We start from the raw sequence: 21,663 nt of genomic DNA on the forward strand, positions 1-21,663 counted from the left end.
AGTAGTGCGCTGCTTCTCATCCTCTTCTGAAGATCTGTGCCCATCCCTGTCGAAGGACTGAGATCTTGAAGTGGAAATATTGTTGCTGCCATCCGCTGTAGAATCACCTTCACTGTACGTTGTGCCGGCTGTATCGGAGTCAATCGAAGTATCGATTGTGTGGCGAGGGCCGATTCTCGCTTGACCTTGGCAGCTACCTGTCGGGCTCGCTCTTGGGCTCGCTGCTGGGCCGCAGCCGCAGCTGCGGTTTCGCTTTCCACGACTTCGTGGCGTTTCGGGGCTCTGTACCGGAAGCGTCCGGATTAGATTGCAAGACCTTGCATCGTACGTGTGAAAGGGATCAGACGCACCACGGAGAATGGATGGTTTTGGCTTTTGGACAACGGTTGGGTCACCGCCCGGCGAAGAGCTTAATCCAGGGACAGCAGCCGAGTCGAGAAAGGGATTGTTTGCTGCCGCGCTGCTGTTGAAACGCACGCGGCCCTTCTCCTTCTTCAGGGCTTGGGCGTGGGCTTGAGCTTGCTGCTCATACTCTTGTGTAGGGGATGCAGCGCCGGTATCGGCCGGGTTAGCAGGCGGGGGATCGTCATCGTCCTGAGACTGGAGAGAACCGTCCATGGCATCGCTTTTCCAAAGAATTTCCTGAAGATAATGGGGAGATTGAAGAGAATGGTACGAAATGAACTTGGTTTTGGAGGCAATTGAGAAGTATCAAGGGAGTTTTAGGAGGTGGGAGGGGGCGATGCGCGTCTGAGTAATAAGTTGAGTTCTGTCCAAAAACTTAACATCGGAACGCGAGTCACGATACGTCATCCACTGGGGCATTTTTTACGTTATGAGAACCCGCAAAAGTTCCACAAAAAGAAAGCTTGCTTGGTTCACTATCCATTTTCCCCAGAATGTGAGTCTGGGCCCTTGGAAGTTCAAGATTTTTATCATGGCTTCGCCACTTGGCGACACTGCCCTCGCTTCCCTTGTTAGGGTTAAAACATTCAGGGATCAAAAAGCCATGACATTCGCAGAGCCCTTCTTGCAACAGGTCTCTTTAATCATGGTAATTGCCAGGTTAGATCATGCAGACTGGGATCAAACGGGTTCAACTTCGCACTGAAGCATGAGTGATGTTGTACCACTTGCCAATCATCTGTGTTGTATTTTCTTTTTGCTAGTCGTTTAGGGAACGAGGTATACTCGAACCAACGACTGGATGATCAAGAGTGGCCAGTACAGCACTTAGACTGCCTCATTGTGTCCGATTCAAGAAAGCAGGTCGGCGCCGAACTTCCAACTTAGGCTAAGGTAGCTGGATAGCAGTGTGTTTTTGTTCAAGTCGCTCGGACTTAGCCCGCTGTTTCCGGAGTTTGGGTCAAGAGTCCGGCCATAATCAGAGAGTGTCGGGAGGCAACACAAGCAACATATGTCTACAAATCAAATATTTCTCGCGAAACCGTCTTCAGCCAGTCCGAATCAAGATCTCGTTCGGATCGAGGTCTCAATCTGCAATCGATTTCAAATCAGACTATACAACATGGCCCTCAGGCTGTACGAAGCGCCAGCTCCCAACCCGTTTGTGGTTCGACTTTTCGCCTTAGAGCGGGGGGGACTTGATATCGACGTTGAACAAATCGACATCATGACATTACAAAATCGCAGACTCTCTTATCGAACCAAAGTCAACCCTCGAGGTGAACTGCCGGCACTTCGCGTGGGGAACGAGGTCATCACCGAAATCACAGCAATCTGTGAACTACTTGACGAAGTCGCAACTGGAGGCGACTCTCTTTTTGGGAATGGGCCCATCGAGAGAGCCAAAACCCGAATGTGGCTGCGTCGCATGGATCTCGAGATTGCGCAGCCGATCATTACCTGGTTCCGAAACGACCCAGACACTATCGACTTCTACAAAGGAAACCGTTTGCCGACGCCCCAGGCTCGAGTGAACGAGAAAGTATCTATCAATCAGGCCCTGAATCGCCTGGACGACGAGCTTGAAGGAAAGAATTATCTAGCTGGCGACAGATTCTCCGCCGCCGATATACATCTCTATGGTCTCACAAAGATGATGATATCAGGTCCTGGGGCACCCGCTGGCTGGGTGTTGGCACCTGGAAGGACGAATTTCTTGGAGTACTTTGCTCGTATAGACGGACGTGCTGCTTCTCAGAAGGCACTGAATACCTTTGGGACTCCTATCAAACCTTGAGTACTGCAGTTTTGAGAGATTAAAGCTCATGGGTGCGTGGTGCCAATCAAGGATCTTAGGAGACTTCACTCATTTGGGCTTGTTAGTTCCTTTTCTTTGAGTCCGACTCCATCAGCGTGTGGGGCTACCTCATCGCACATCTTGTGTCCCATAGGTCTTCATCAAAGCCAGAGGCAAAGTAACTATTCCGGCAGTAGGGGCATAGCTGCCAACCACGCCATCAAGACTCAAGGGTGTACCACCTGATGTTATTCCTGACATTGGGAGATTTTAACACTAAATTCTGGGTCTAAGTGATATAAGAGAAGTATGGAACATGCCGTGATCTAAGTATTCCATTATGACCTCCGGTGTCAACTGTCATCTCGTCACAGCGTAACGGCCAGAGCTTTAGGTCTCAACGGGTATCACGACCCTCTAAAAGCCACGGACGGTTGATGGCAAACCAAGTTCGTAGACCTTTGCAAGGACTTCATGGTCGCTGAATACTTGTGCATTTAAGTAGCAGTAGGCCCTTTGGGCATCGACCACCAAGTTTGTGTGGTCGCCCAATTGTAATCGTTGCAAATTCATAACAACAGCTACTAGTGCAGCGGTGGAGCACGATGACGCAAGATGGAGAGAACTCTGGGGACCACAAAGAATGCTTCCTGAATGGTAGAGAACAACGGTGAGGTGGCATCGTTGATTTTCTCCTGAGCGGATACCTAAAGACGCCAAGATGTATTGCTGTATGAATATGATGCACATAGAAGGACATACGGATAATTCTGAGCTTCCCAGGCATTCCGTGGCCACAACAGCGGAGATGTGACTGCCACCAAAGCTTGGGCAGCTCTCGTACCTTTGGTAAGGTACTGACGCTTGTGCAGCCACCCGGATGGAGACCCTTGGGCCCTCCACGAGGCCCACAGCTCGGGAACACTCAGGCACCAAGCTTCATGATCACGAATCCTAGCTATGAGCGACCGACGATGCCTTATTAATTCAAGTCGGCAAGGGTGAGCAGCAGCAGACAGCAAGGGCATATTCCAAAGCAGATACAGAGTCAGTCCTCAGCACATCCATGGAGGAGGTCGATAGCCCACGTGATCTCGCGTTCCAATGGTGGAAAGAGTGGGGCCCGCGTGATGAGGTCACGACAGTAACCTGGCTGTTGTCCGTCCCGCCTTCCACCGTTTGCTTCCAGGCTACACATCACCTTCAAAACCGTAACCATGAGCGAGAAGGTATCTTACACACCACTCCGGCCCGCCGCCATGCGGTCAGGCCACTTGCGCCTGCAGGCAACCTCAATGGCTGTCACGGCTGGCGCCCTCACCTTCTGGGTGCTCTACATGATCGGCCTCGATGGCCTTCCCGAGTCACTCCGATCGCCCAGTGCCCCGAATGACTCGATGGCGAAGGACGACGTTTGTCTCACGCCGGCGTGCGTTCATGCTGCTTCCGAAATCCTTTATAATTTGTCGCCTGATTACAAGAATCTCGATCCTTGCTCTGACTTTGAGGAGCTTGTCTGCGGTGGCTGGCGCGATCGGCACGACCTGCGGTCTGACCAAGGCGATGCCTTTACAGGCACCATCATGGCGGAGAACTCGCAGCTGCTTCTTCGTCACATCCTGGAGGCGCCCTACCCCAAGTCTGCTGCAGTACGTTGACTGTCCTACTCAGCACAGCTACTTACTAACCCTCGTAGTCTGACTCGGCCGACGAAGGGAACTTTCAAAAGATGAAATCCGCCTACGACGCCTGTCTAGATGAAGATTCCATCAAGTCTTTGGGTATCGAGCCATTGAAACATACTATCGACGAGCTTGGCAAGATATTTCCGCTTGACTCTGGCAAACCGCTCAAGAATGCCATTTCTTTCCTCCACAAGTATGGCATAACACCGCTCATCTCCGCAGGCACAGGCGCCGATGACCGCGATCCTGACACGGTGGTTATCTCGATATCTCCGCCCTGGACCTTTGGCCTCCCTTCAAAGGAGCGGTACGAAGACGAGAAGCTGGTCGAGAAGTATCGCAACGTAACCGTGGAGGTCCTCGAGCTTCTTTATCCGCATGCCGACAAAGCATGGTTCCCAAAAGTCACCGACCTGGAAAAGAAACTTGCTGCTGCCTCTCCCAGTACCGAAGAACGAGAGGATGTTACAGTTGGTTCTTGCTCGTCCTAGGTATATCCGGTGACTAACTTGTAGTAGAAAACCTATAATCCACTGAAACTTGAAGATGCCGCGGCTCTCGCCCCCTCGGCCGACCTCATCGGTCTCGTCCATGACCTTGCTCCGGCGGACTTTACTGCTGATCGGGTTATTGTCACATCGCCGGCGTATTTGAAGTCGCTGTCGGCCATCTTGTCTGAGACGCCTACCACTGTTCTGTTCAACTACTTCGTTTGGAAAACGGTACAATCGCTTGCCTTTTCTGTTGAGGCTGATGAAGTGAAGCCATACAAGCGGTTTGTGAATGAACTGTCCGGAAAAGTAAGCGCTCAATGCATAATTTTCACCCAATGCTGACCACTCTAGGACCCCGAATCGGCCCCTGAGCGTTGGCGACGATGCGTCGGACACGTTGATGGTAGTCTCGGTTGGCTTCTCAGCAGGTTCTTTGTTGAAAAGGCATTTTCGGCTGATGCAAAGGACTTTGGCGACACGATTATCAAAGATATTAAGAGCGAGTTCACCAACAAACTCAAGGCTACCGAGTGGATGGACGACGAGACGACGGAGAAGGCGATCAACAAGGTGCACAATATTATCCAGAAAATTGGCTACCCGACGAGCAGTCCGGACATTACCAACGCTACCGAGCTTCACGACTACTACAACAGCGTCAACGTGTCGGCGTCCGACTTCTTCGGCAACGGACTTTCCGTCCGCGCGTTTGATACAGCACGAGAGTGGGCCGCCCTCGGCAAGCCTGTTGATCGCAACGAGTGGGGCATGTCAGTGCCGACGGTCAACGCTTACTACAATCCGCCTGGCAATGAGATCGTATTCCCCGCTGGTATCATGCAGTTTCCTGTTTTCGACGTTGAGGCACCGGCATACATGTCGTATGGCGCCTTCGGCTCTGTGGCCGGGCACGAATTGAGCCATGCGTTCGACTCGACAGGCCGCCACTACGACGAGAACGGCAATTTCACCGACTGGTGGACGGAGGACACGGTCAAGGCATTCAAGAAGCGCACTGAATGCTTTGTGAGTCAGTATGCTAACTACACGATTGAAGGCCCCAACGGGAAACCCCTTCATGTTAATGGGCGGCTGACGCTGGGTGAGAATATCGCGGATGCTGGCGGTCTGTCGGCAAGCTTCCAGGCCTGGCAGCGACGAGCCAAGGAGACGCCTAACAAGAACCTACCGGGCCTCGAATACTTCACGCATGAACAGCTTTTCTTCGTGACTTACTCCAACTGGTGGTGCGGCAAATCGAGGAAAGACACTGCTGTCAACCGCATCTACACGGACCCGCACGCGCCTAAATGGGCGCGAATTCTCGGAACCATGGCCAACAGCAAAGAGTTCCGCGAGAGTTTCCAATGCAAAGTCAAGGAACCGACGTGCAAGTTGTGGTAGAGCGTCAGAAAAATCGTTTAGTAGAACCTTGGAATGCAATATTGAATACACTAGTTGATCCGCTTTGCGCCATCCTTGCGGACCTCCGCCTCGAGTTTGTGCAGGTGAAAGCGCCTATAAGTGATTTCATCCAGCAGGGTCTCACCAAACAGCCACCTGGCCAGCCAGACCTGAGTAGACAAGCCACCAGCCCAGAACCACTTACGCGCACCGCCGAGCAGTCCGCCGAACCACCCCTCACCCCGGAGGGCCTCAGATACCAGCTGTGTAGCAAAAGTCGCGTTGTTCATGGTGGCGTTATGCTGCGACCACTGCTGGCGAGCAGCGAAGAAATCCTTCATACGCATGTACAGCGAGCCGGCAGGCAGCTCGCGATGGGCCTTTGGATTGGATGTGCTGACGGTGCCCGTCATGGACACAAGTACACGAACACCAAAGGGTCGCAGCTCCTGCCGTAGAGTGCGGCTATACGAATTGATGGCACCCTTTGTGGAGCTGTAAACGGATGCGAAGACGTAGGGCGAAACAGACGACAGCGAACTAATGTTGACGATGAGGCCGCGCGTGGCAATGAGAAGGGGCACAAAGGCCTGAACCATTGCCATCACACTGAAGACATTGGTCTCAAAGGTGGCGCGAACCTCGTCCAAGTCGATATCCGTCGCTGGGATCGTGTGGCTCACGCCGCTGCTGTACTCAGTAAGTGCTTTACGTTATGGATGGGCAGCCCTACGCGTTATTGACAAGGATGTCCAGGCGACCGCCAGTCAGTTCAGTGACTTGACGCTTACACTCCGCGATGCTCTCTGCATTGGTCACGTCAAGAGCAACGGCAGAGACGCCAATATCAGAGAGCTCCTTCAAAACCTCAGGCCGGCGCCCAGTGGCGATCACATGGAGTCCGCGGGTATGGAACTCTTTGACCAAGGCATGGCCAATTCCACCGGGTGTACAGCTACTGTCGTTAGTCAAATTTGGAGAGGGACTAAGAATGAACCGCGAATTCACCCAGTAATCAGAACCGTGCGACGACCCTGTGAGATGTTGGCGGCCATTGTGAGATACTAGCAACTGATGCGATATCGAGATGTAAGAGAGACAGTGATGCGGTTTGCTGTTCTTCTCAACGCCGTGCCAACACACAGTGAGTTGCTTGGCAGAGATCCCGAGGCACAGGCAGGTGGCACAGACCAGTTTTCACGTGATGCCCTTGTCAGGTTGCAGGCCATAAGGCCGGGGCTACGACTTCATCTGCAACACCAGAACAAATTCTGGAGCAGGTGCAATGTTGCAAGTACCATTTGAGCTAGTGTACAAGCTAGTAAGATGTTCCATGCGCGGAGTCCGCGGACTTGGAATTGGATCGCAACGATTTGAGCAAGTCTAGATAGTGGCATCAGAGAAGTGGGACCACTTGTCGATAGCCCACATAAGCTGTCACGATCACGTGACACAACAGCTCACCGCCAAGGCAGAAAAAGTTTCTAGCTGATCTCTGCCATGGCCATATCGTCGAGCACATCACAGCCTCATTTACACCATATCGTCAACGCTCGACTCTCAAAAGACCGTCAAAATGCATCTCATGGTTCGTAGTACACATTGACTCGAATGTCTTTGGAATTACTGACAATCTACCCAAGTATACCCTCGATGAGGCGGGCAACCGCCTGTACACTCTCAAGAAGGTCACCGACGATGCCAAGGTCACCAAGAGCGCTCACCCTGCCCGTTTTCTCTCCTGACGGTATGTGCAGCCTTCTCTAGACCAAAAGACGATTTATCTGACGACATGTAGACAAATGGAGTTCGTCAGCGTGTGACGCTTTAGCGTCGTTTTCGGTCTCTCTGTTGACACAGCAGAGTAAGTAGATTGTGGTGCCGGGATTTTACAAAGCTTTCTGCATGCTACGCTTCAACGCAGAGGACAAGGAGCACGCTTGTCTTAGCTATCATAGATACGATGACGTTCATCCTCGAGACCGACATGCGGATTGGATTGAACAGAATTACTTGGGCCACAGTTCTGGGGACTCCCTTTGTCTCGTTGAGGCACGGCGTTGAAGGTTGTGTTACAAAATGGGGCGGCGTTCAGTGTCTTTCAAATACAAATGCATTGTCCCACGCGACGACGTGAGAAGATCGCTTTTTATTCTCGTCTACCTGGTATCATCCTTCTGGAAGTTGCGCGCTCCAACGTCTAGCTCCTGGCGCGCTTCGAGTTGACGCTACGACCAGGACCCAACCTTAGCTTGCCATTGCTGCCAGTTCTCTCGCCGGTGATTATGTTGGGCATATAGTCTTCGTCCATCAAGTCCTTCTTTCGCTCGCGACGCTTCTCCTCCACTGCCCTCTCGTACTCTTTCTGATCCTCCGCAAACAGAAGCTTCGTACCCCAGTTGTTCTTGCCGCCAGCGCTCTTGGACGGCAGCTTACCGCTGGCCGTGCCTGCGACAGCCTTGGGTATGCTGAAGACATTGCCACGGTTGTTCCACTGGAAGTTGCGTTTCAAGTGGATCTGGAACGAGCCATCATCGGCCGTGGTACACGAAGTCCTCGTCAGCGTTGCCTGTCCGCACTTGGGGCAGAACTGGCGATCCATCTTCTTGCAAATCTGGAAGCAGCCGTGGCAGCGAAGCACCCAGTTTTTTACCTGTGTGATGCGTGACATTGCTGGGGAGAGGAGGTTGAGGCCGATGCGCAGAGCAACATTTTGCATGGCGTAATCGGATGTCAGCATGGCCACTTTGAGAGAGACAGCGGCAGTTGTCGGCAGGACTTCATTGGTGTCCTTTGCCTGGTGCTTCTTCAGATTTGAAGGTGTGATCCATCCGTCGTCCGAGTCAGCTCCATCGTCCTCTGCTGGTGCGCTCTCTGGCGTGAGCTTAGCCTCGATATTGTCTTGCACTTCCAGTTTCTCCATTTTTCTGCTGACTCCAGCTGTGAGATCGGCCTTGGCTGGTATCTCGACCCAAGTGCCAGCCTTCTCGTTATAATCTTCGGTGTGCGCTGCAAGAGGTTGCTCTTTCGCAGTAGGCCCGAGCTCGGTTACCGTCTCCGCAGGCGAGACCTTTGTCGAAAACAAGCTGGCTCTGTGCTGCTGCTGCCGCTGCCGCCTCAACTTTGCTGTCCTCCGCTATATCGACGCTATCATTTTCTGGGCCGCCGTCGTTTCCATGCGGCTTACCGCTGATACCCTTCTGATTCGGGTCCTTCCGCAGCCTCCAGTCGCCGTTATTCTGTTCCATTTCAAGTTCATATGTGAGCGCTAGTAGTTGAATGTCGGGCCTGCTCATGACTTCAAGGTCGCCAGTCCGACGCGCGAAATTGGTAATGAATTTGACGCTCGCGGGGCGGGGATTCCGTAACTTGACAAAGGGAAGTAGCGTTGTCTCAACTCGGGTGCGCGTAGCGGCATCGCGAATTTCGTCAATAATCGACGGCAGTGTGAAGAGTTCGTCCGCCTGGGCGATGAGCGTGCTGACCGGGGGGTCGTTCTTGATCAACGGGCCTGTGTCGAGGCAGATGCTGTGTATAGGTTTCCTCTGTTCGGTCGTAGGTTTCTCAGAGAGGACAGTAGACTGCGGGTCAGCCGCCGAAGGTTGGGCGTCGACCGACATGACGACAAGCGGGAGCCTGAATAGGCCGGAGTATTATGCGGCCGAGGCGTTGTCAAATACGATCCAAACCAGTAAGCTTATGTGGCGATTTGCGGTATATGGTGAAGGCAACCTCAGCGTTGTGTTGAAGTTGTTTTCGGGGTGACTGGAAATTTCTTTATCGCGGGGTGTGGTGGTGGGTGGCGGGGTATGAACCAGAATGCGATAAGAAAAGAAAAGTGGATACAGCACCATGATGGACGACAAACCCGTATTTAGTGGTAACACATAAGCAAGGTCTAGCATGTTAGTAGTGAAATGAACTCGTGTAATTCGTTTATCATTAAGTGTTGTCCGATTCGGTATATACATTTTGCCGTATCCAGGCGGCATCATATCTCCAGTTGATATCTCATGCGCCCTGAGGCTATACACGACCGTACTAGGGATAAACCTATCGTTTGCTGGTTGGTGGTTATCGTAACATGTAAGACAAATCTGGCAAATTTCGGACGAAGTGCTCGATAGTCAGCTCGTTGCTGAGGTCTTCGCTCTTCGATGAAGATCCAGGAGCTAGAACTTCTTCGATTGTGCGAGGGGTCTGCTGCATCATTGTTGGCAGAATGGGTGTCTGGGGGGTAACTGCTTGGGTATTCGTTGCTTCGTTGTCCACCCATTTGTCAAAGCTCCAGTCGTCTACCTTTGAGACTGGTGCAGCCTGAGCATGTATCTCCGAGCCAGCAACTTTGGGGTAGTTGCCGACTGGTAATGTCACCATCTCACCCCATTCGTCGTCCTCGTCTTCCTGTGTATCTGCCAGAGGTAGGTTCGTTCGTATGGTGAGGCCCTCCGGAACAGGCGATGCTTTACGCTCGCTCGACTTTTGATTAGGAGAAGACTCGTGGTCTCTGAAACCACGGTCATCTGAAGATGCACGATTCATCGGTGAGATTTCGCGTGTGCCATCTTGCAACTCATCGCGGCCAGTGGTCCAGCCAAGGACAGCCTGATCATGCCAGATGTTCGAACTGACAGCCGGCGGTGGCAGACTCACGGGTCGTGACTCGTTAACAGGAATGGCTGGACCAGGTGTCTGTCCAATCATGGATGAGCGTTGAGCGGTGGCCAGGATATCATTGTTCTTGAGATGCCTTCGGCTGAAGAAGTTCTCGAGATCAACCTGTGTACCGGCCTTGTCCCATCCAAAGCCATGACCACCTATACCTTTCGCCACGCCCGTTCGAAAAGGCCTTTGACCTATCGAGTCTTCCTCCATCCAGCGGCGGACCGTCTTCAAGACATCCGACCGTACGGTCGATGAGACCCACGTGATACGAGCGTAGTTGTCATCATTTCCTGTATCATATCTTCTGAGTGACTCGTAACGCGAGAGACGATACCACATTCTCCGTTCAGAGACACTCTCAAAGCTGTCAACAATGACTTTGTCAGGTATTTCAACATCCGTGCCTGTTACATTGTTTGCAGAGAATGCAAATAGTGACTCAACCTGCTTGAGGTCGACCTCGAAGGGTTCATAGTCTGCGACTTTGGTCGAAAGATTTTCCGAATGGTCGTTTCCATGTATGGGATCGTCCGCGTGATTTTTGGGTACTTGGTTATCCACCTGGAGTTCGTTTGGCATAACATGAGCTTCAACAGAGTCGCAATTCAATGCGGTTTGATCCTGTCCAGTGGCAATCCTTGCATCGATTCGGTTCGGTAAAGATGACGTGGAATGCCCTTCGCCAACAGCTCCTTCGCGGCTTTCGAGGTCGGTGGCATTTACGTCAGCTGGTTGCGAGAGCTGAATGGCTATCGGCGATCGACTTGTGCTTCGCTGTGGTGGAGGTACCAGCTCAGGAAGGATGCTGCTCTTCCTTGCGATACCGTCGTACATCTCCACCAGTTGGTGCACCTTAGAGGCTCCACGTTCACCAGTGACACCTGGCTCGTCTTCTTCGACGGGGGTGATGGGAGAGTCCTCGCGTGTCGAGTCGTGAGGTCCGTCGCCATCGGATGTTGATGCCGTGGCCGAACCAGCTAGCTCGATGTGTGCAACGTGTGAGTATTGTGGTGTAGGACGATCATCGGTGTGGTCTCCCGAGGAAGAATTATGGCGTATGGAAATAGCAATAGCCGGACGAGGCGATTGTATTGTAGTCGAAACCTCCAAAGCGTGCGGTGGAGTCTCGTGTGGACTCGGCTCAAGGCCTGTCGGCAGTGCTGGGAGGCGTTGGATTTCAGTGAGTGGTCCGGCAACCTCATGGCGTATGTCGTTTGGTGAATACTCGGAGGACCATGGATCGTGGGTCAGGTGATCGGAGGACAGCTTCTTGGAGAAGGCTCTACTCCGCTGTCCTGGTGATGTGGACCGACTACTAGGCCACCTGGGTATACTCTGTTTTCGCTTCGCCTCGTATTTAGGTGTCAACTGGCCTGCGTCGCTAAGGGTCGCGTCGCCTAGAGCCAATGTTCCCCAGGTTGTGGATGCAGGCTGCGCAGATTCAGGGGTGGCCCAATCGCCATAGGAGTCGTCGTCCAGCCAGGCGGACTGGCTGGATGGTAAAGTTAGGTTGTTCGGTGTTGTCGTGAAGAACGCGGGTGGTGGTGGCTCAGGATTTGCCTCGGCCGGTGCGTATTGGCTGTTCAATTCGGTATCGGGAGTTGCCCACGGTGAGCCCCATGGATCTTCCATCGTGACGGCTGAGTAGGCATGTTTGTGGTCGCGACAGCCAACGGTGGGGATTGCGCTGTCAAAGGCCGGACGTCGTTACGCGGACATGGCCGCGAGCTCTGGCAACGAGTGAACCAGTGATGCTAGTTCAGACTTCAGAATCGTCGAATCAAATGTTTTTGTAAATTATGGGTGTACGGGTATGTCTCCAAACTTGATCATAAGGAGATTTCGGGAGACACGGATACTTGGATTATCCTGATTCACTGCTGCCTGGTTGAAAGGCACCTTGCACATCAAGGGCAAGGCTTTGGAAATCTGTCTCAAGGTCTCAGCCTCTGCGATGGTCCAGATCTCGCTTACCTAATGAAGCTGATCAAAGACGCCAGCCTCTTATCGATTGTCAACGTTACAGAGCAGGAAGTGGCAACTCACAATAACCCCTTGTCGTGGTTTTCAACTAAAATGTCGAAGATGCTGGTCCTTTTGCGATCGGGGAAGATAGTAAATGCTCACGTTCTTACTCTCTAGTCACTCGATGATTGATTCGCCTCGAGAGGCAACTTGCTGACCAAGCATCTGAGCCGACCATCGGCCCCCCACCTCATCAAGTCCAATCCTCAGCAAGATCAAAGCAGAAAAGGAACTCACAATTGCGTACCAAACTACTTGTTCGCCATACCATCAAGATGTCACTTTCAAAGGTCAAACACATCGTTCTGGTATGTTTTTAGAACGTCACAACATAGCATCTCTGTTGACTCCAATAGGTTTTGTCCGGCAAGGGTGGCGTGGGCAAGTCGTCCGTGACTACTCAGCTGGCTCTGTCTCTGACTCTTGCGGGGCATTCTGTTGGTGTTCTTGACGTCGACTTGACGGGGCCATCGATTCCACGAATGCTCTCCATCGAAAATGCCAAAGTGACACAGGCCCCAGGCGGCTGGGTGCCTGTACCTGTTCATGAGTCGAGCCCTGAGCAGGGTATTGGGTCTTTCCGAGCAATGAGCCTGGGATTTCTTCTTCCGCGACGTGGAGATGCCGTGGTATGGCGAGGCCCCAAAAAGACCGCCATGGTCCGGCAGTTCCTTTCCGATGTTCTCTGGGATGAGACTGATTACTTGCTCATCGACACCCCGCCCGGAACAAGTGATGAACACATCTCGCTGGCAGAAACCCTCCTGCGGGACGCTTTTCCAGGACAGGTTGCTGGCGCTGTTGTTGTGACGACCCCGCAAGCTGTGGCAACGGCAGACGTTCGTAAAGAACTCAACTTTTGCGCAAAAACCAACCTCAAGGTCCTCGGCGTCATCGAGAACATGAGCGGCTTTGTTTGCCCGCACTGCGCCGAGTGCACCGACATTTTCAGCTCTGGTGGCGGCGTCATCATGGCCGACGAGTTTTCCGTACCGTTCCTCGGCACCGTACCCATTGATCCCCAGTTTGGCGAACTTGTGGAGACGGGCAAGAGACCACTGTACCACCAGGGCACCAAGATTGATGGTCGTGATATCAGTGCAACAGCGGAAGTACAGATTCCAGACGGCGACACATTGGTGGAAAAGTATCGAGCCTGCTCGCTGGCACACATTTTCGCAGGCATTGCCGAGAAGCTTACCACTACCATTGCCACAGCAGGGCAGCCTTGAGTGATCAGCTTATGCGATGACGAGACCCCTTGGCAAATTTGCACATCAAAAACATCAAACTCAGCTTCACAGGGCATTAGAAGAGAAGGCTGCGAATGCCGAAGCCAAGCCGCGGCACAGGACAGGCTTGGCACGCTGGAGAATTGCCCCAGCGCATCATTGACAGCGATGCGAGGGCTGATCATACGCATCACCAGAAGTGCTTCACCCTAAATGCACAAGTCGAAGGAAATGAGGATGCAAACTAGGACAGTGGTTGGTCTAGGGATCTAAAGGCCCCAAAGCGCTCAAAGCGCATGCATTGGCCATGCAAACCTGTCACAACGAACGAAGACCATCACTTTCTCGTTGCCTCAAATCAGTGATCGACACTCCCAAATGGACTGGCTGATGACGTCTGAACCCCACCTGGCTGTCACCCCACCATTTAAAAATCGGATAGTGGCATCAGAGAAAACAAAGGGCCAGCCGCCAGGGCGAGTGAGCCAGTGCGCTTAGGGGACCTGTTTTGGTGGACAATGCCACTAGGATGCTGCCAGGAGACTCTTCTTCAGCGGCTTCAGCGGTCGCTGCGGGCTGTCCCAGAGCATACACCCGGGCACTTATTTCTGCTGGACGCCAGACCCCGCCGCCCGCCCTGGAGATGCCTAACATCCGACCACAATTTTTCCAACCCAACCTTCAATCGATCGAACGAAAATCTCTCACCGACACTCTTGCACACGAGCGGTTACCTTTTTCACGAGAAGTTCTTGGTCTTCCATTTCAATCTACGTGTCGACTCTCTGTGGAGAGCTTGACACCTTGGCGTCTTCGCATCTCGCCCACTTTGCAAAACCCCGCCTCGACGTCGCCGGGAGCCGCAACACCACAAAACTTTGCGCGTGCTTGACGATCGCAAAACATCACGAGATAAGTTGCAGCTTCAACATTCCATGAACTCCAGCAAGATCCTGCGCTTCCTCTCCAAGCCTTCCAAGTATGCTCACCTCTGGCTTGCCGCACCATGCTGCCGCTGACCTCAACATAGGCCTCGATAACAGCACCCAGCCGAATACCGATCATCTTCTCCTCGAGCTCCCCCAACAGGCTTCCATCCTTAACCTTACACTCCAGACCCCTCGTCTGCTGGGTCCGATACTCCACCAGTATCGGTGTCTGTCAGATCGAGGCCTGCTCCCGGCGTCAACATTCCGCTGCCCAGGATCCTCCTGCTCCCGCTCCAGACTCGACCCCCCTAACGTCCCTCGAGAGACGTTGACGCTTTTACACTACTCATTGTAGCTGGCGCCGCCAGCCTCACCGACTACTCGCCTTCCTGTGGGCCTACTCTCTCAAACGGGCTTGTTTGAGCGGCAGCTAGTGCTCCACGGACTTTGCGACGATTGAAAAAGCAAATCCAGCCTGTGAAGATGACGTCGGTTCCTACCAACTATACCTTCTCGCCATCCGAAGGCACTCCTCACCTGACCATCAATCATGATGTTGCGGCCGAGCTAGACTCTAGCAATGCTTTTGAGGGTACGACATTGTTTCCTTTACTTGTCACTAATTGATGGTTCCTAACTGTTTCACGCGCAGGCCCTGAAAACTACTTGAGGTGTGGTTTGCGCCCAGTCCGACCTCGCTACCCCCAAGCGCTCAGCCTAACGGTCTCAAGGCCGTCTCAGCCGACGAATGGGTAGGCATGCTTGATATGGTCAACTGCAAAATTCTGTCTGTCCTCGAGTCCGAGACGGTCGACGCCTACTTGCTATCCGAGTCTAGCTTGTTTGTCTTCCCCCACAAGCTGATTCTCAAGACGTGCGGGACCACGACTCTGCTCCTCGGGCTTCAGCGCCTCCTGCACATTGCCGCGCAACATGCTGGATTCCCTTTCGCCAATGCCTCACTCGCTACCGACATCAAGGCCGCGGCCACGCCCTACCGCGTCTTCTACAGCCGCAAGAACTTCCTCTTCCCCGACAAACAGCAAGGTCCGCACCGCAGCTGGAAGCAAGAGGTGAAGTATCTTGATGACATGTTCGAGGGGGGCAGTGCCTATATGGTAGGCAAGATGAACGGCGATCATTGGTACCTTTACATCACTTCGCCGAATGAATCGATCACACCTCCCCGCACCCCTGAGGAAAACGATGGTCATGGCCACATTGCCAGGATTCCTGCTAGCATCCTACGAGGCGCCGACGAGCCCAGCGATGAGACGCTCGAGATCCTCATGACCGACCTCGATGAAGAGAACGCGAAGCAATTTTACCTTGAAAACGCAAGCGCTCTGGCAAGCGAGCAGCTTGCAGCTCGGGCGCAAAAGGCCCGTAATGAGGCGCGCCAAAGTCTTGGGGACCTCACTAACGGCCAGCAGATTGAAGAAGATGTCGACGTTTTTAGCAACGGAAGTGATGCTGAGGCGCCTGAGCAGGTGCTTACTGAGGCCTTGACCACCGAGGGTCATGCTCTTGGCACCGTCGTCTCCGAAGCCTGCGGCCTCTCTAATGTCTATCCGACCAGCAGGTATCCGGACGCACGCGTCGATGCGTACTTGTTCAGTCCGTGTGGCTTCTCGGCAAACGGTGTCGTGCCGGCGGCTCCTCAGGGCAATGCCGAGGACGGGAAGAGCAGCTCGATTCATTACTTCACCGTGCACGTCACGCCGGAGCCCAACTGCTCCTTCGCGTCTTTCGAGACCAATGTTCCTGGTGGCCAGTCAGGTCGCACGACGTCAGAAATTATCGAACATGTCGTCGACATCTTTAAGCCTGGTCGCTTCAGTGTGACGCTGTTCGAGGCTAAGGGGCGTGCTGCCGACCCAAACGTTGCGAACGAAGGCAAACTTCCTTCAACGTCATCCCAGCGCCTACTAGCCCCTGTCCCAGGCTATCGACGGCTCGACCGCATTGTTCATGACTTTGAGGACTACGATCTTGTATTCCGCTTTTACGAAAAGGAAGGCTGGGCTGGGGGTCGCGGCGCGCGTGTGGGTGAAGCTTTGTAATGACCTGAATCGGTGTGTGTAGTGTACCTGACGTGCCTAAGGAAGTACACATTTGCGAGCGGGGCATTATATCAGTGTGAGCCACTAAAATCTACTTCGGCTAGAATACTTTCAATACTTTGACACCACTCTCCTCTCCGTATCGCACACAGACGCGTGAACAACCGTGCTCTATGTGCTTTGTATGTTTGATCGCATGCATATTAGGGGGGGGGGAGACAGACCGCCGAGGCGAATTCGAGGCAGGCTCTTCTCAAACCACGCGCCCTGCCTAGTTCCATGATGCTGCGTCTCATTTTATTGAGAGTTCCAGCACCCCCCACATAGGATATCTGACCAAATTGGCCATCGTGTCAAGGATCGCGCGCGTAAACAAGGTTGCATATGTCGTACCGTCCCGTCCTATGGGCTTAGTTCGAGTATGATCCCGATAAGATACCTACATGGTACTTGAAGATCGTCATCCAGACGGAGAGCTTCGGTCCCTGCATCCTGTCTTGGAACGCGTTGAGGGGGGGTATATTTAGCTGACTAACAGAGATCTCGCTCCCAAAACCCGGAACGGATAATTCTTTAATGGCGATTTCCAAAAGATCATCCACTATTGGTCGTCCTGGGGGAAACCTTGCCCCGCCCTGCCTCCGGATTTCGTCCATCAACTGCAATACGCGCAATGTCTCTGACCACGGCATGATTGCGCTCTCTGTCCTGCCAGTCGCAATATCGAGCGCGACGGCGTCAGCCTCCCAGTAGAATCCCATGCCAGGCCTCTCAAAGTCGTACTTTTTCTCCTCGCCATTCAATTTCTTGACGGTGAAAGAACCTGGCACCGATGCGGCCACACCCTCGACAACGACGGTGCCTTCGCTACCCTCCACTCTGCAGAAGTCCGGGGCACTCTTGACCGAGGTGTTCGAAGTAACAATACTCTGGCGGCCATCTGCGTAGAGGAAAATGGCCGACGTGGCGACGTCGATGCCATCGGAGAGAGTTTGGGCGGCCAGAACCTTGGGCGTTTCCGGCGCCTCCTTTAGGCCCTCGGCACCACCCAGCGGTGGCTCAGAGCCTACAATGCCCCACGTTAGGCTATAGATGCCAATGTCCAACAGGCTGCCAGCCCCGAGGGCAGGGTTCTTGAGGCGCGATTCAGGCCCGAGTGAGGCAATCTTTTGGTCCATGGAAAAGTCGCAAAATGTCCGGTGGATCTTGCCGATAGCTTTCTCCTCATGAAGCACTTTCTGCAGCGATCGAACGAGCGGGTAAAAGCGCGTCCACATGGCTTCCATGACGAAGACGCCCTTGGCCTTGGCGGCAGCAAAGACTTCTAGCGCCTCAGCGGTCGTCAACGTGAAGGCCTTCTCACAGAGAACATGCTTTCCATGGCGAATGGCATCAAGGGCATTCTGCTTGTGAAAGGCATGGGGTGTGCCAATGTAAATGATGTCTACGTTAGAGTCGGCATAAACCTGCTCATAGCTGCCGTAAACGGTGGGCGAGTGGCCAGGGAGGTGCTCGGCGACGAAATTCTTTCCTTTGACCTCAGAGGACGACCCGATGGCCTGAACAATATGGTTGGCACGGGCGTCTGAGCGCTCAAGAACTAGGTCCTTGACGAACCATGACGAGATGAGGCCGGTTGCAATGATGCCCCAGCGAAGATTCGGCTTCGTATCGGCCATGTTGTAGGTGTTGTAATGGATGATGGAAGCGATGTCTGGGAGAATAATGATAATGCAAGCTTTACACGCTTCACGCATCGGGTCTCGCCGCTCTTATATACTTCTCAGATCATCGATCAGCCGAATGCCGCTCCGCCATTTCGTTCGTGAGGCAATGCGATCTTTGTTCGGTCTGGAGAAATTGAGGGGCCGATCGAGGGGAAATACCAGTCTGCCCCGACACTCCCCGGTGTTAGTGGTCGTCAGGACGGGTGCTAGTGCACACTGCACCCCACTCACTTTCTCCGAAGCATGGCCACGAGGGACTTGAGGGGTAAGGCGAGCCAGAATATGTGCAAAACCAATGTCACATGAGTAGCCACAAATCAGATAGGCCATACATGACTTTCATGCGCCCCTTGTCAGAGTATGCGTGCCCGATGCTTAAATAACCAGGGCTGCCAAAAAGGCACGACAGATTGTGTCTGCCCCACAAGGCCACAAGCCAGCGTAGCGGTTGAGAGTACCACGGATCTGTAACCCTCCCCCCAAAAACGTGCTTCATGTGAGTTGTTCGGCCAGGATGCTCTGGTTTGCCGCGTTCCCGCAGCCTCGCCTATTAAACTAGTTTTGCTCGACTTAGTTCCGAATTAGACTGAACTAGTGGTTCACTTCATATAAGGCGGGGTGCGCTTTGATCCCACTGACGAGGTATGTTCTGTAGCGAGTGTCCGGCCCTCAAAAAATGCGTCACCCCGCGATTTCAAGACATGAATCAGACCGAAAGATGAAATGGCGTTCCGCACACTTGAAGTGAATGATGTTGAGAAATTTTGCAAATCATAGTACAGTCTTGTTGTAAATTATATCGATACTCCAAGATAACCAAATTGCCAGTTTAACGGCCCTGCCCTACCACCTCGACCTGCTTGATGTGGTCGTCGCTGTTGGACTTTCTATCCATGTGTCCATGCTCTACATCGTGAAGCTTGTCCTGGCTGGACGACGTGCCTTCGAAAAGCTCGCGAATCTCCTCCAGCGTGTGCCCCTTGGTTTCGGGGAATAGGAACCAGATGGCGGCGAGTAGAACTGCCAGAATGCAGCAGAAGACAATATAGTACCGCCAGCCGATCGCTTTCATGGCAATGGGATTGACCTGGTTGCCGACGATAAGACCGGTAAAGGTTGACACATACATGACCGATAGACCACGTGAACGCAGTGTGTAGGGAAAAATTTCGACAGTATAAGCAGCCAGAAGTGGTGACCAGGCCATGGCGTAGAAGAAAAACGTGATGAAGATGAAGGCGACAGCAGCCCTTCCCGCCTCAGCGCTTTGTGAGCTAATGAAGTATGATGACAGTCCGGTCCAGATGATGTATGAAACGAGCATACCACCAGTAGACACAAGGAACAATGTACGACGACCGACGCGGTCCACCATCATGGCGCCCACGAAGACGGCTGACAGCCAGTTGGAAATGTTTAGGAGACCGTTGATGAGCGTCTGAGTCTTGCTGTCTGTGATTCCAATGGTGTTCAGAACGAGGGCGAGGTAGTACGAGAGAATGTTGACACCGTTCCACTGGGCAAACCAGCCGACAATCGCAGCGATGAGGGTCCTCTTGCGGTTTGCGGGCGTACGAATGAGCTCCATCCAAGAGTTTTGAGACATGACGTCTGCTTCTTGTGTTACGACAGCCTCGATCTCCTGCATCTCAAAGTTAACCAGCGGTGAATTCAAATCGCCGCCGGCGTGGAAGTCGGTAAGTATTTTTCGAGCCTCTTGTGTTCGACCGCGGGCAATGAGCCACCGGGGCGACTCGGGGAGAAACCAGATGCCGAGCAGTTGAATGGCGGGAAGAGCGCCTTGTAGCAGAGATGGCAGTCGCCAGCTCCACGTCGAGTCGATTCGAAGCGTGCCATAGGTGCACCATGCCGCGATGATACCGCCCAGGTACTGTCCTTTGTCAGCCGCATGACCATTGCCTCTAAGGTGTAAAAGGGAAGCTCACGAAGGATGTTTGATACAGTGCCGTTAACTTTCCTCGGTGGGTCGGATAGGCGAGCTCGGCAATGAGGATTGGGCTAGGTTGGGCAAGGAAGCTGGTGAAGAAACCGAGCACGGCACGAGCGATGATGAAGGTGTGCATGTTCTGCGACACTGCCTGCATGACTGCAAATGCGATGCACGTCAAGAGCCCAATGACGATTGGGGGCTTCCTACCAAATCGATCGCATATCCACGTAACGAGAAACAGAGCGACGACCTTGCCAGCAGGATAGACCGAGTTCATGGCTCCGAGAGTGGCACCCTCGGGGTTGCCAAAGTATCTACGCCATTGTGGCAGTGATTGGAGGCCGTTCATCATAGATCCGTCGTATCCGATCGAGGCAGACGAGATGAGTGGGATCATGATGAGAAGATTGAGTTTGATGAGATGCGGCGTGCGGTACCATGGCTTCGCGTCGACGGGAAGGACCTATGACGTGTGAGCCCGATTGTCAGATCATTCAACCGACTGATTCCATACAGACGCGAGGCCACTTCCTGCGACCTCTGTAGCCTCTGGTGCCTCCTTCTGGGCAAGATCCATGACGATTGATGTGCAGTGTGTGAGGCAGGAGAGAAAGATGAAGGATGATCGTCAGCCTGTCGCAGGTGATGCTCCAGCAAGAGATCGGAACCACGCGACAGACACGCGACAGAGAGCGAGGTCTCGACTCTTATGAAGACGTTAAAGACGATCGCTAGTTGCATGACCCAACGATATAGTGCGCTGGCGTACCCCAGCTTCGAGTTACATGGAACCCCACGGGGCAGAGGTCAGTAATGGTCTCGGGTGAAAGTATGGAGAAAACGTTGGAAAAGTGGGAAGCTAGTGGTGTTTTGGGGCCCGAGTCATGCACTCAGGGGTCTCTGACAGCATCCACGCAGACCTGGGGATAATCGGTAGGCCCTCTGACTGGCGGTACGCCGTCATCGTCTCCGAATTGATGTTCCGGGGCTCGGAACAACGCTAATGAGAACCAATAACATAATGGACCGACCGGAACCACCTTTTCAGCTGCTTCTCATCACGTCCTTCGTCTAAAGATGAACCCTGTAAATTAAGAAACCATGACATCTTTGAAAAACGCCATATTATGACACGGCGAGGATCTCATGGATGGTGTGTGTGAGCGTCCTAGCGTGCCCAACAGCTTGTCGTATCAGCCTGGCTGCGATACACTCACTATGCAAGCAATGGTGACACATACATGGCTTTACATCAAGGTTTCTAGCAGCTCAGTGAAGGCGGCCT

The 21,663-nt window shown here is 53.2% G+C and overlaps 10 protein-coding genes across 10 annotated transcripts in view; 4 read left to right on the forward strand and 6 right to left on the reverse strand.

The window, feature by feature from the left end:
- VDBG_06424 (pheromone-regulated membrane protein) overlaps positions 1–618 on the reverse strand; it is a gene marked incomplete at both ends in the record, with an annotated part of 2,524 nt that extends 1,906 nt beyond the window's left edge. Inside the window, 2 exons of the mRNA XM_003002816.1 lie at positions 108–280; positions 351–618. Coding sequence (XP_003002862.1) covers positions 108–280; positions 351–618 — 441 coding nt within the window. The remainder of the gene's footprint in view (positions 1–107; positions 281–350) is intronic.
- Positions 619–1,528: 910 nt separating this feature from the next.
- Positions 1,529–2,203, forward strand: VDBG_06425 (glutathione S-transferase domain-containing protein; the record flags this gene model as incomplete). The annotated part of the gene is made up of 1 exon (XM_003002817.1): positions 1,529–2,203. One exon carries the CDS (start codon positions 1,529–1,531, stop codon positions 2,201–2,203), a length of 675 nt encoding a protein of 224 aa, XP_003002863.1.
- A 1,217-nt stretch (positions 2,204–3,420) lies between these two features.
- Positions 3,421–5,786, forward strand: VDBG_06426 (endothelin-converting enzyme; the record flags this gene model as incomplete). Its single annotated transcript, XM_003002818.1, has 4 exons — positions 3,421–3,852; positions 3,900–4,358; positions 4,407–4,688; positions 4,734–5,786. 4 exons carry the CDS (start codon positions 3,421–3,423, stop codon positions 5,784–5,786), a joined length of 2,226 nt encoding a protein of 741 aa, XP_003002864.1.
- A 22-nt stretch (positions 5,787–5,808) lies between these two features.
- On the reverse strand, positions 5,809–6,904 carry VDBG_06427 (NADPH-dependent 1-acyldihydroxyacetone phosphate reductase; the record flags this gene model as incomplete). The annotated part of the gene is made up of 3 exons (XM_003002819.1): positions 5,809–6,473; positions 6,520–6,741; positions 6,795–6,904. The coding sequence occupies 3 exons, from the start codon at positions 6,839–6,841 to the stop codon at positions 5,837–5,839; spliced, it is 906 nt and encodes a 301-aa protein (XP_003002865.1).
- Positions 6,905–7,986: 1,082 nt separating this feature from the next.
- On the reverse strand, positions 7,987–9,406 carry VDBG_06428 (20S-pre-rRNA D-site endonuclease NOB1; the record flags this gene model as incomplete). Its single annotated transcript, XM_003002820.1, has 2 exons — positions 7,987–8,912; positions 8,974–9,406. 2 exons carry the CDS (start codon positions 9,404–9,406, stop codon positions 7,987–7,989), a joined length of 1,359 nt encoding a protein of 452 aa, XP_003002866.1.
- A 328-nt stretch (positions 9,407–9,734) lies between these two features.
- On the reverse strand, positions 9,735–11,377 carry VDBG_06429 (predicted protein; the record flags this gene model as incomplete). Its single annotated transcript, XM_003002821.1, has 1 exon — positions 9,735–11,377. The coding sequence occupies one exon, from the start codon at positions 11,283–11,285 to the stop codon at positions 9,861–9,863; it is 1,425 nt and encodes a 474-aa protein (XP_003002867.1).
- Positions 11,378–12,751: 1,374 nt separating this feature from the next.
- VDBG_06430 (cytosolic Fe-S cluster assembling factor cfd-1) lies at positions 12,752–13,708 on the forward strand (the record flags this gene model as incomplete). The annotated part of the gene is made up of 2 exons (XM_003002822.1): positions 12,752–12,784; positions 12,833–13,708. The coding sequence occupies 2 exons, from the start codon at positions 12,752–12,754 to the stop codon at positions 13,706–13,708; spliced, it is 909 nt and encodes a 302-aa protein (XP_003002868.1).
- A 1,412-nt stretch (positions 13,709–15,120) lies between these two features.
- Positions 15,121–16,700, forward strand: VDBG_06431 (S-adenosylmethionine decarboxylase proenzyme; the record flags this gene model as incomplete). The annotated part of the gene is made up of 2 exons (XM_003002823.1): positions 15,121–15,229; positions 15,379–16,700. The coding sequence occupies 2 exons, from the start codon at positions 15,121–15,123 to the stop codon at positions 16,698–16,700; spliced, it is 1,431 nt and encodes a 476-aa protein (XP_003002869.1).
- Positions 16,701–17,110: 410 nt separating this feature from the next.
- VDBG_06432 (conserved hypothetical protein) lies at positions 17,111–18,379 on the reverse strand (the record flags this gene model as incomplete). The annotated part of the gene is made up of 1 exon (XM_003002824.1): positions 17,111–18,379. One exon carries the CDS (start codon positions 18,377–18,379, stop codon positions 17,111–17,113), a length of 1,269 nt encoding a protein of 422 aa, XP_003002870.1.
- An 877-nt stretch (positions 18,380–19,256) lies between these two features.
- On the reverse strand, positions 19,257–20,955 carry VDBG_06433 (lactose permease; the record flags this gene model as incomplete). The annotated part of the gene is made up of 3 exons (XM_003002825.1): positions 19,257–20,318; positions 20,374–20,841; positions 20,893–20,955. The coding sequence occupies 3 exons, from the start codon at positions 20,953–20,955 to the stop codon at positions 19,257–19,259; spliced, it is 1,593 nt and encodes a 530-aa protein (XP_003002871.1).
- Between the last annotated feature and the right edge of the window lie 708 nt (positions 20,956–21,663).

The sequence above is a fragment of the Verticillium alfalfae genome, genomic scaffold (assembly GCF_000150825.1).
Source record: "Verticillium alfalfae VaMs.102 supercont1.8 genomic scaffold, whole genome shotgun sequence".
In the NCBI taxonomy this organism is placed as follows: Eukaryota; Fungi; Ascomycota; class Sordariomycetes; order Glomerellales; family Plectosphaerellaceae; genus Verticillium; species Verticillium alfalfae.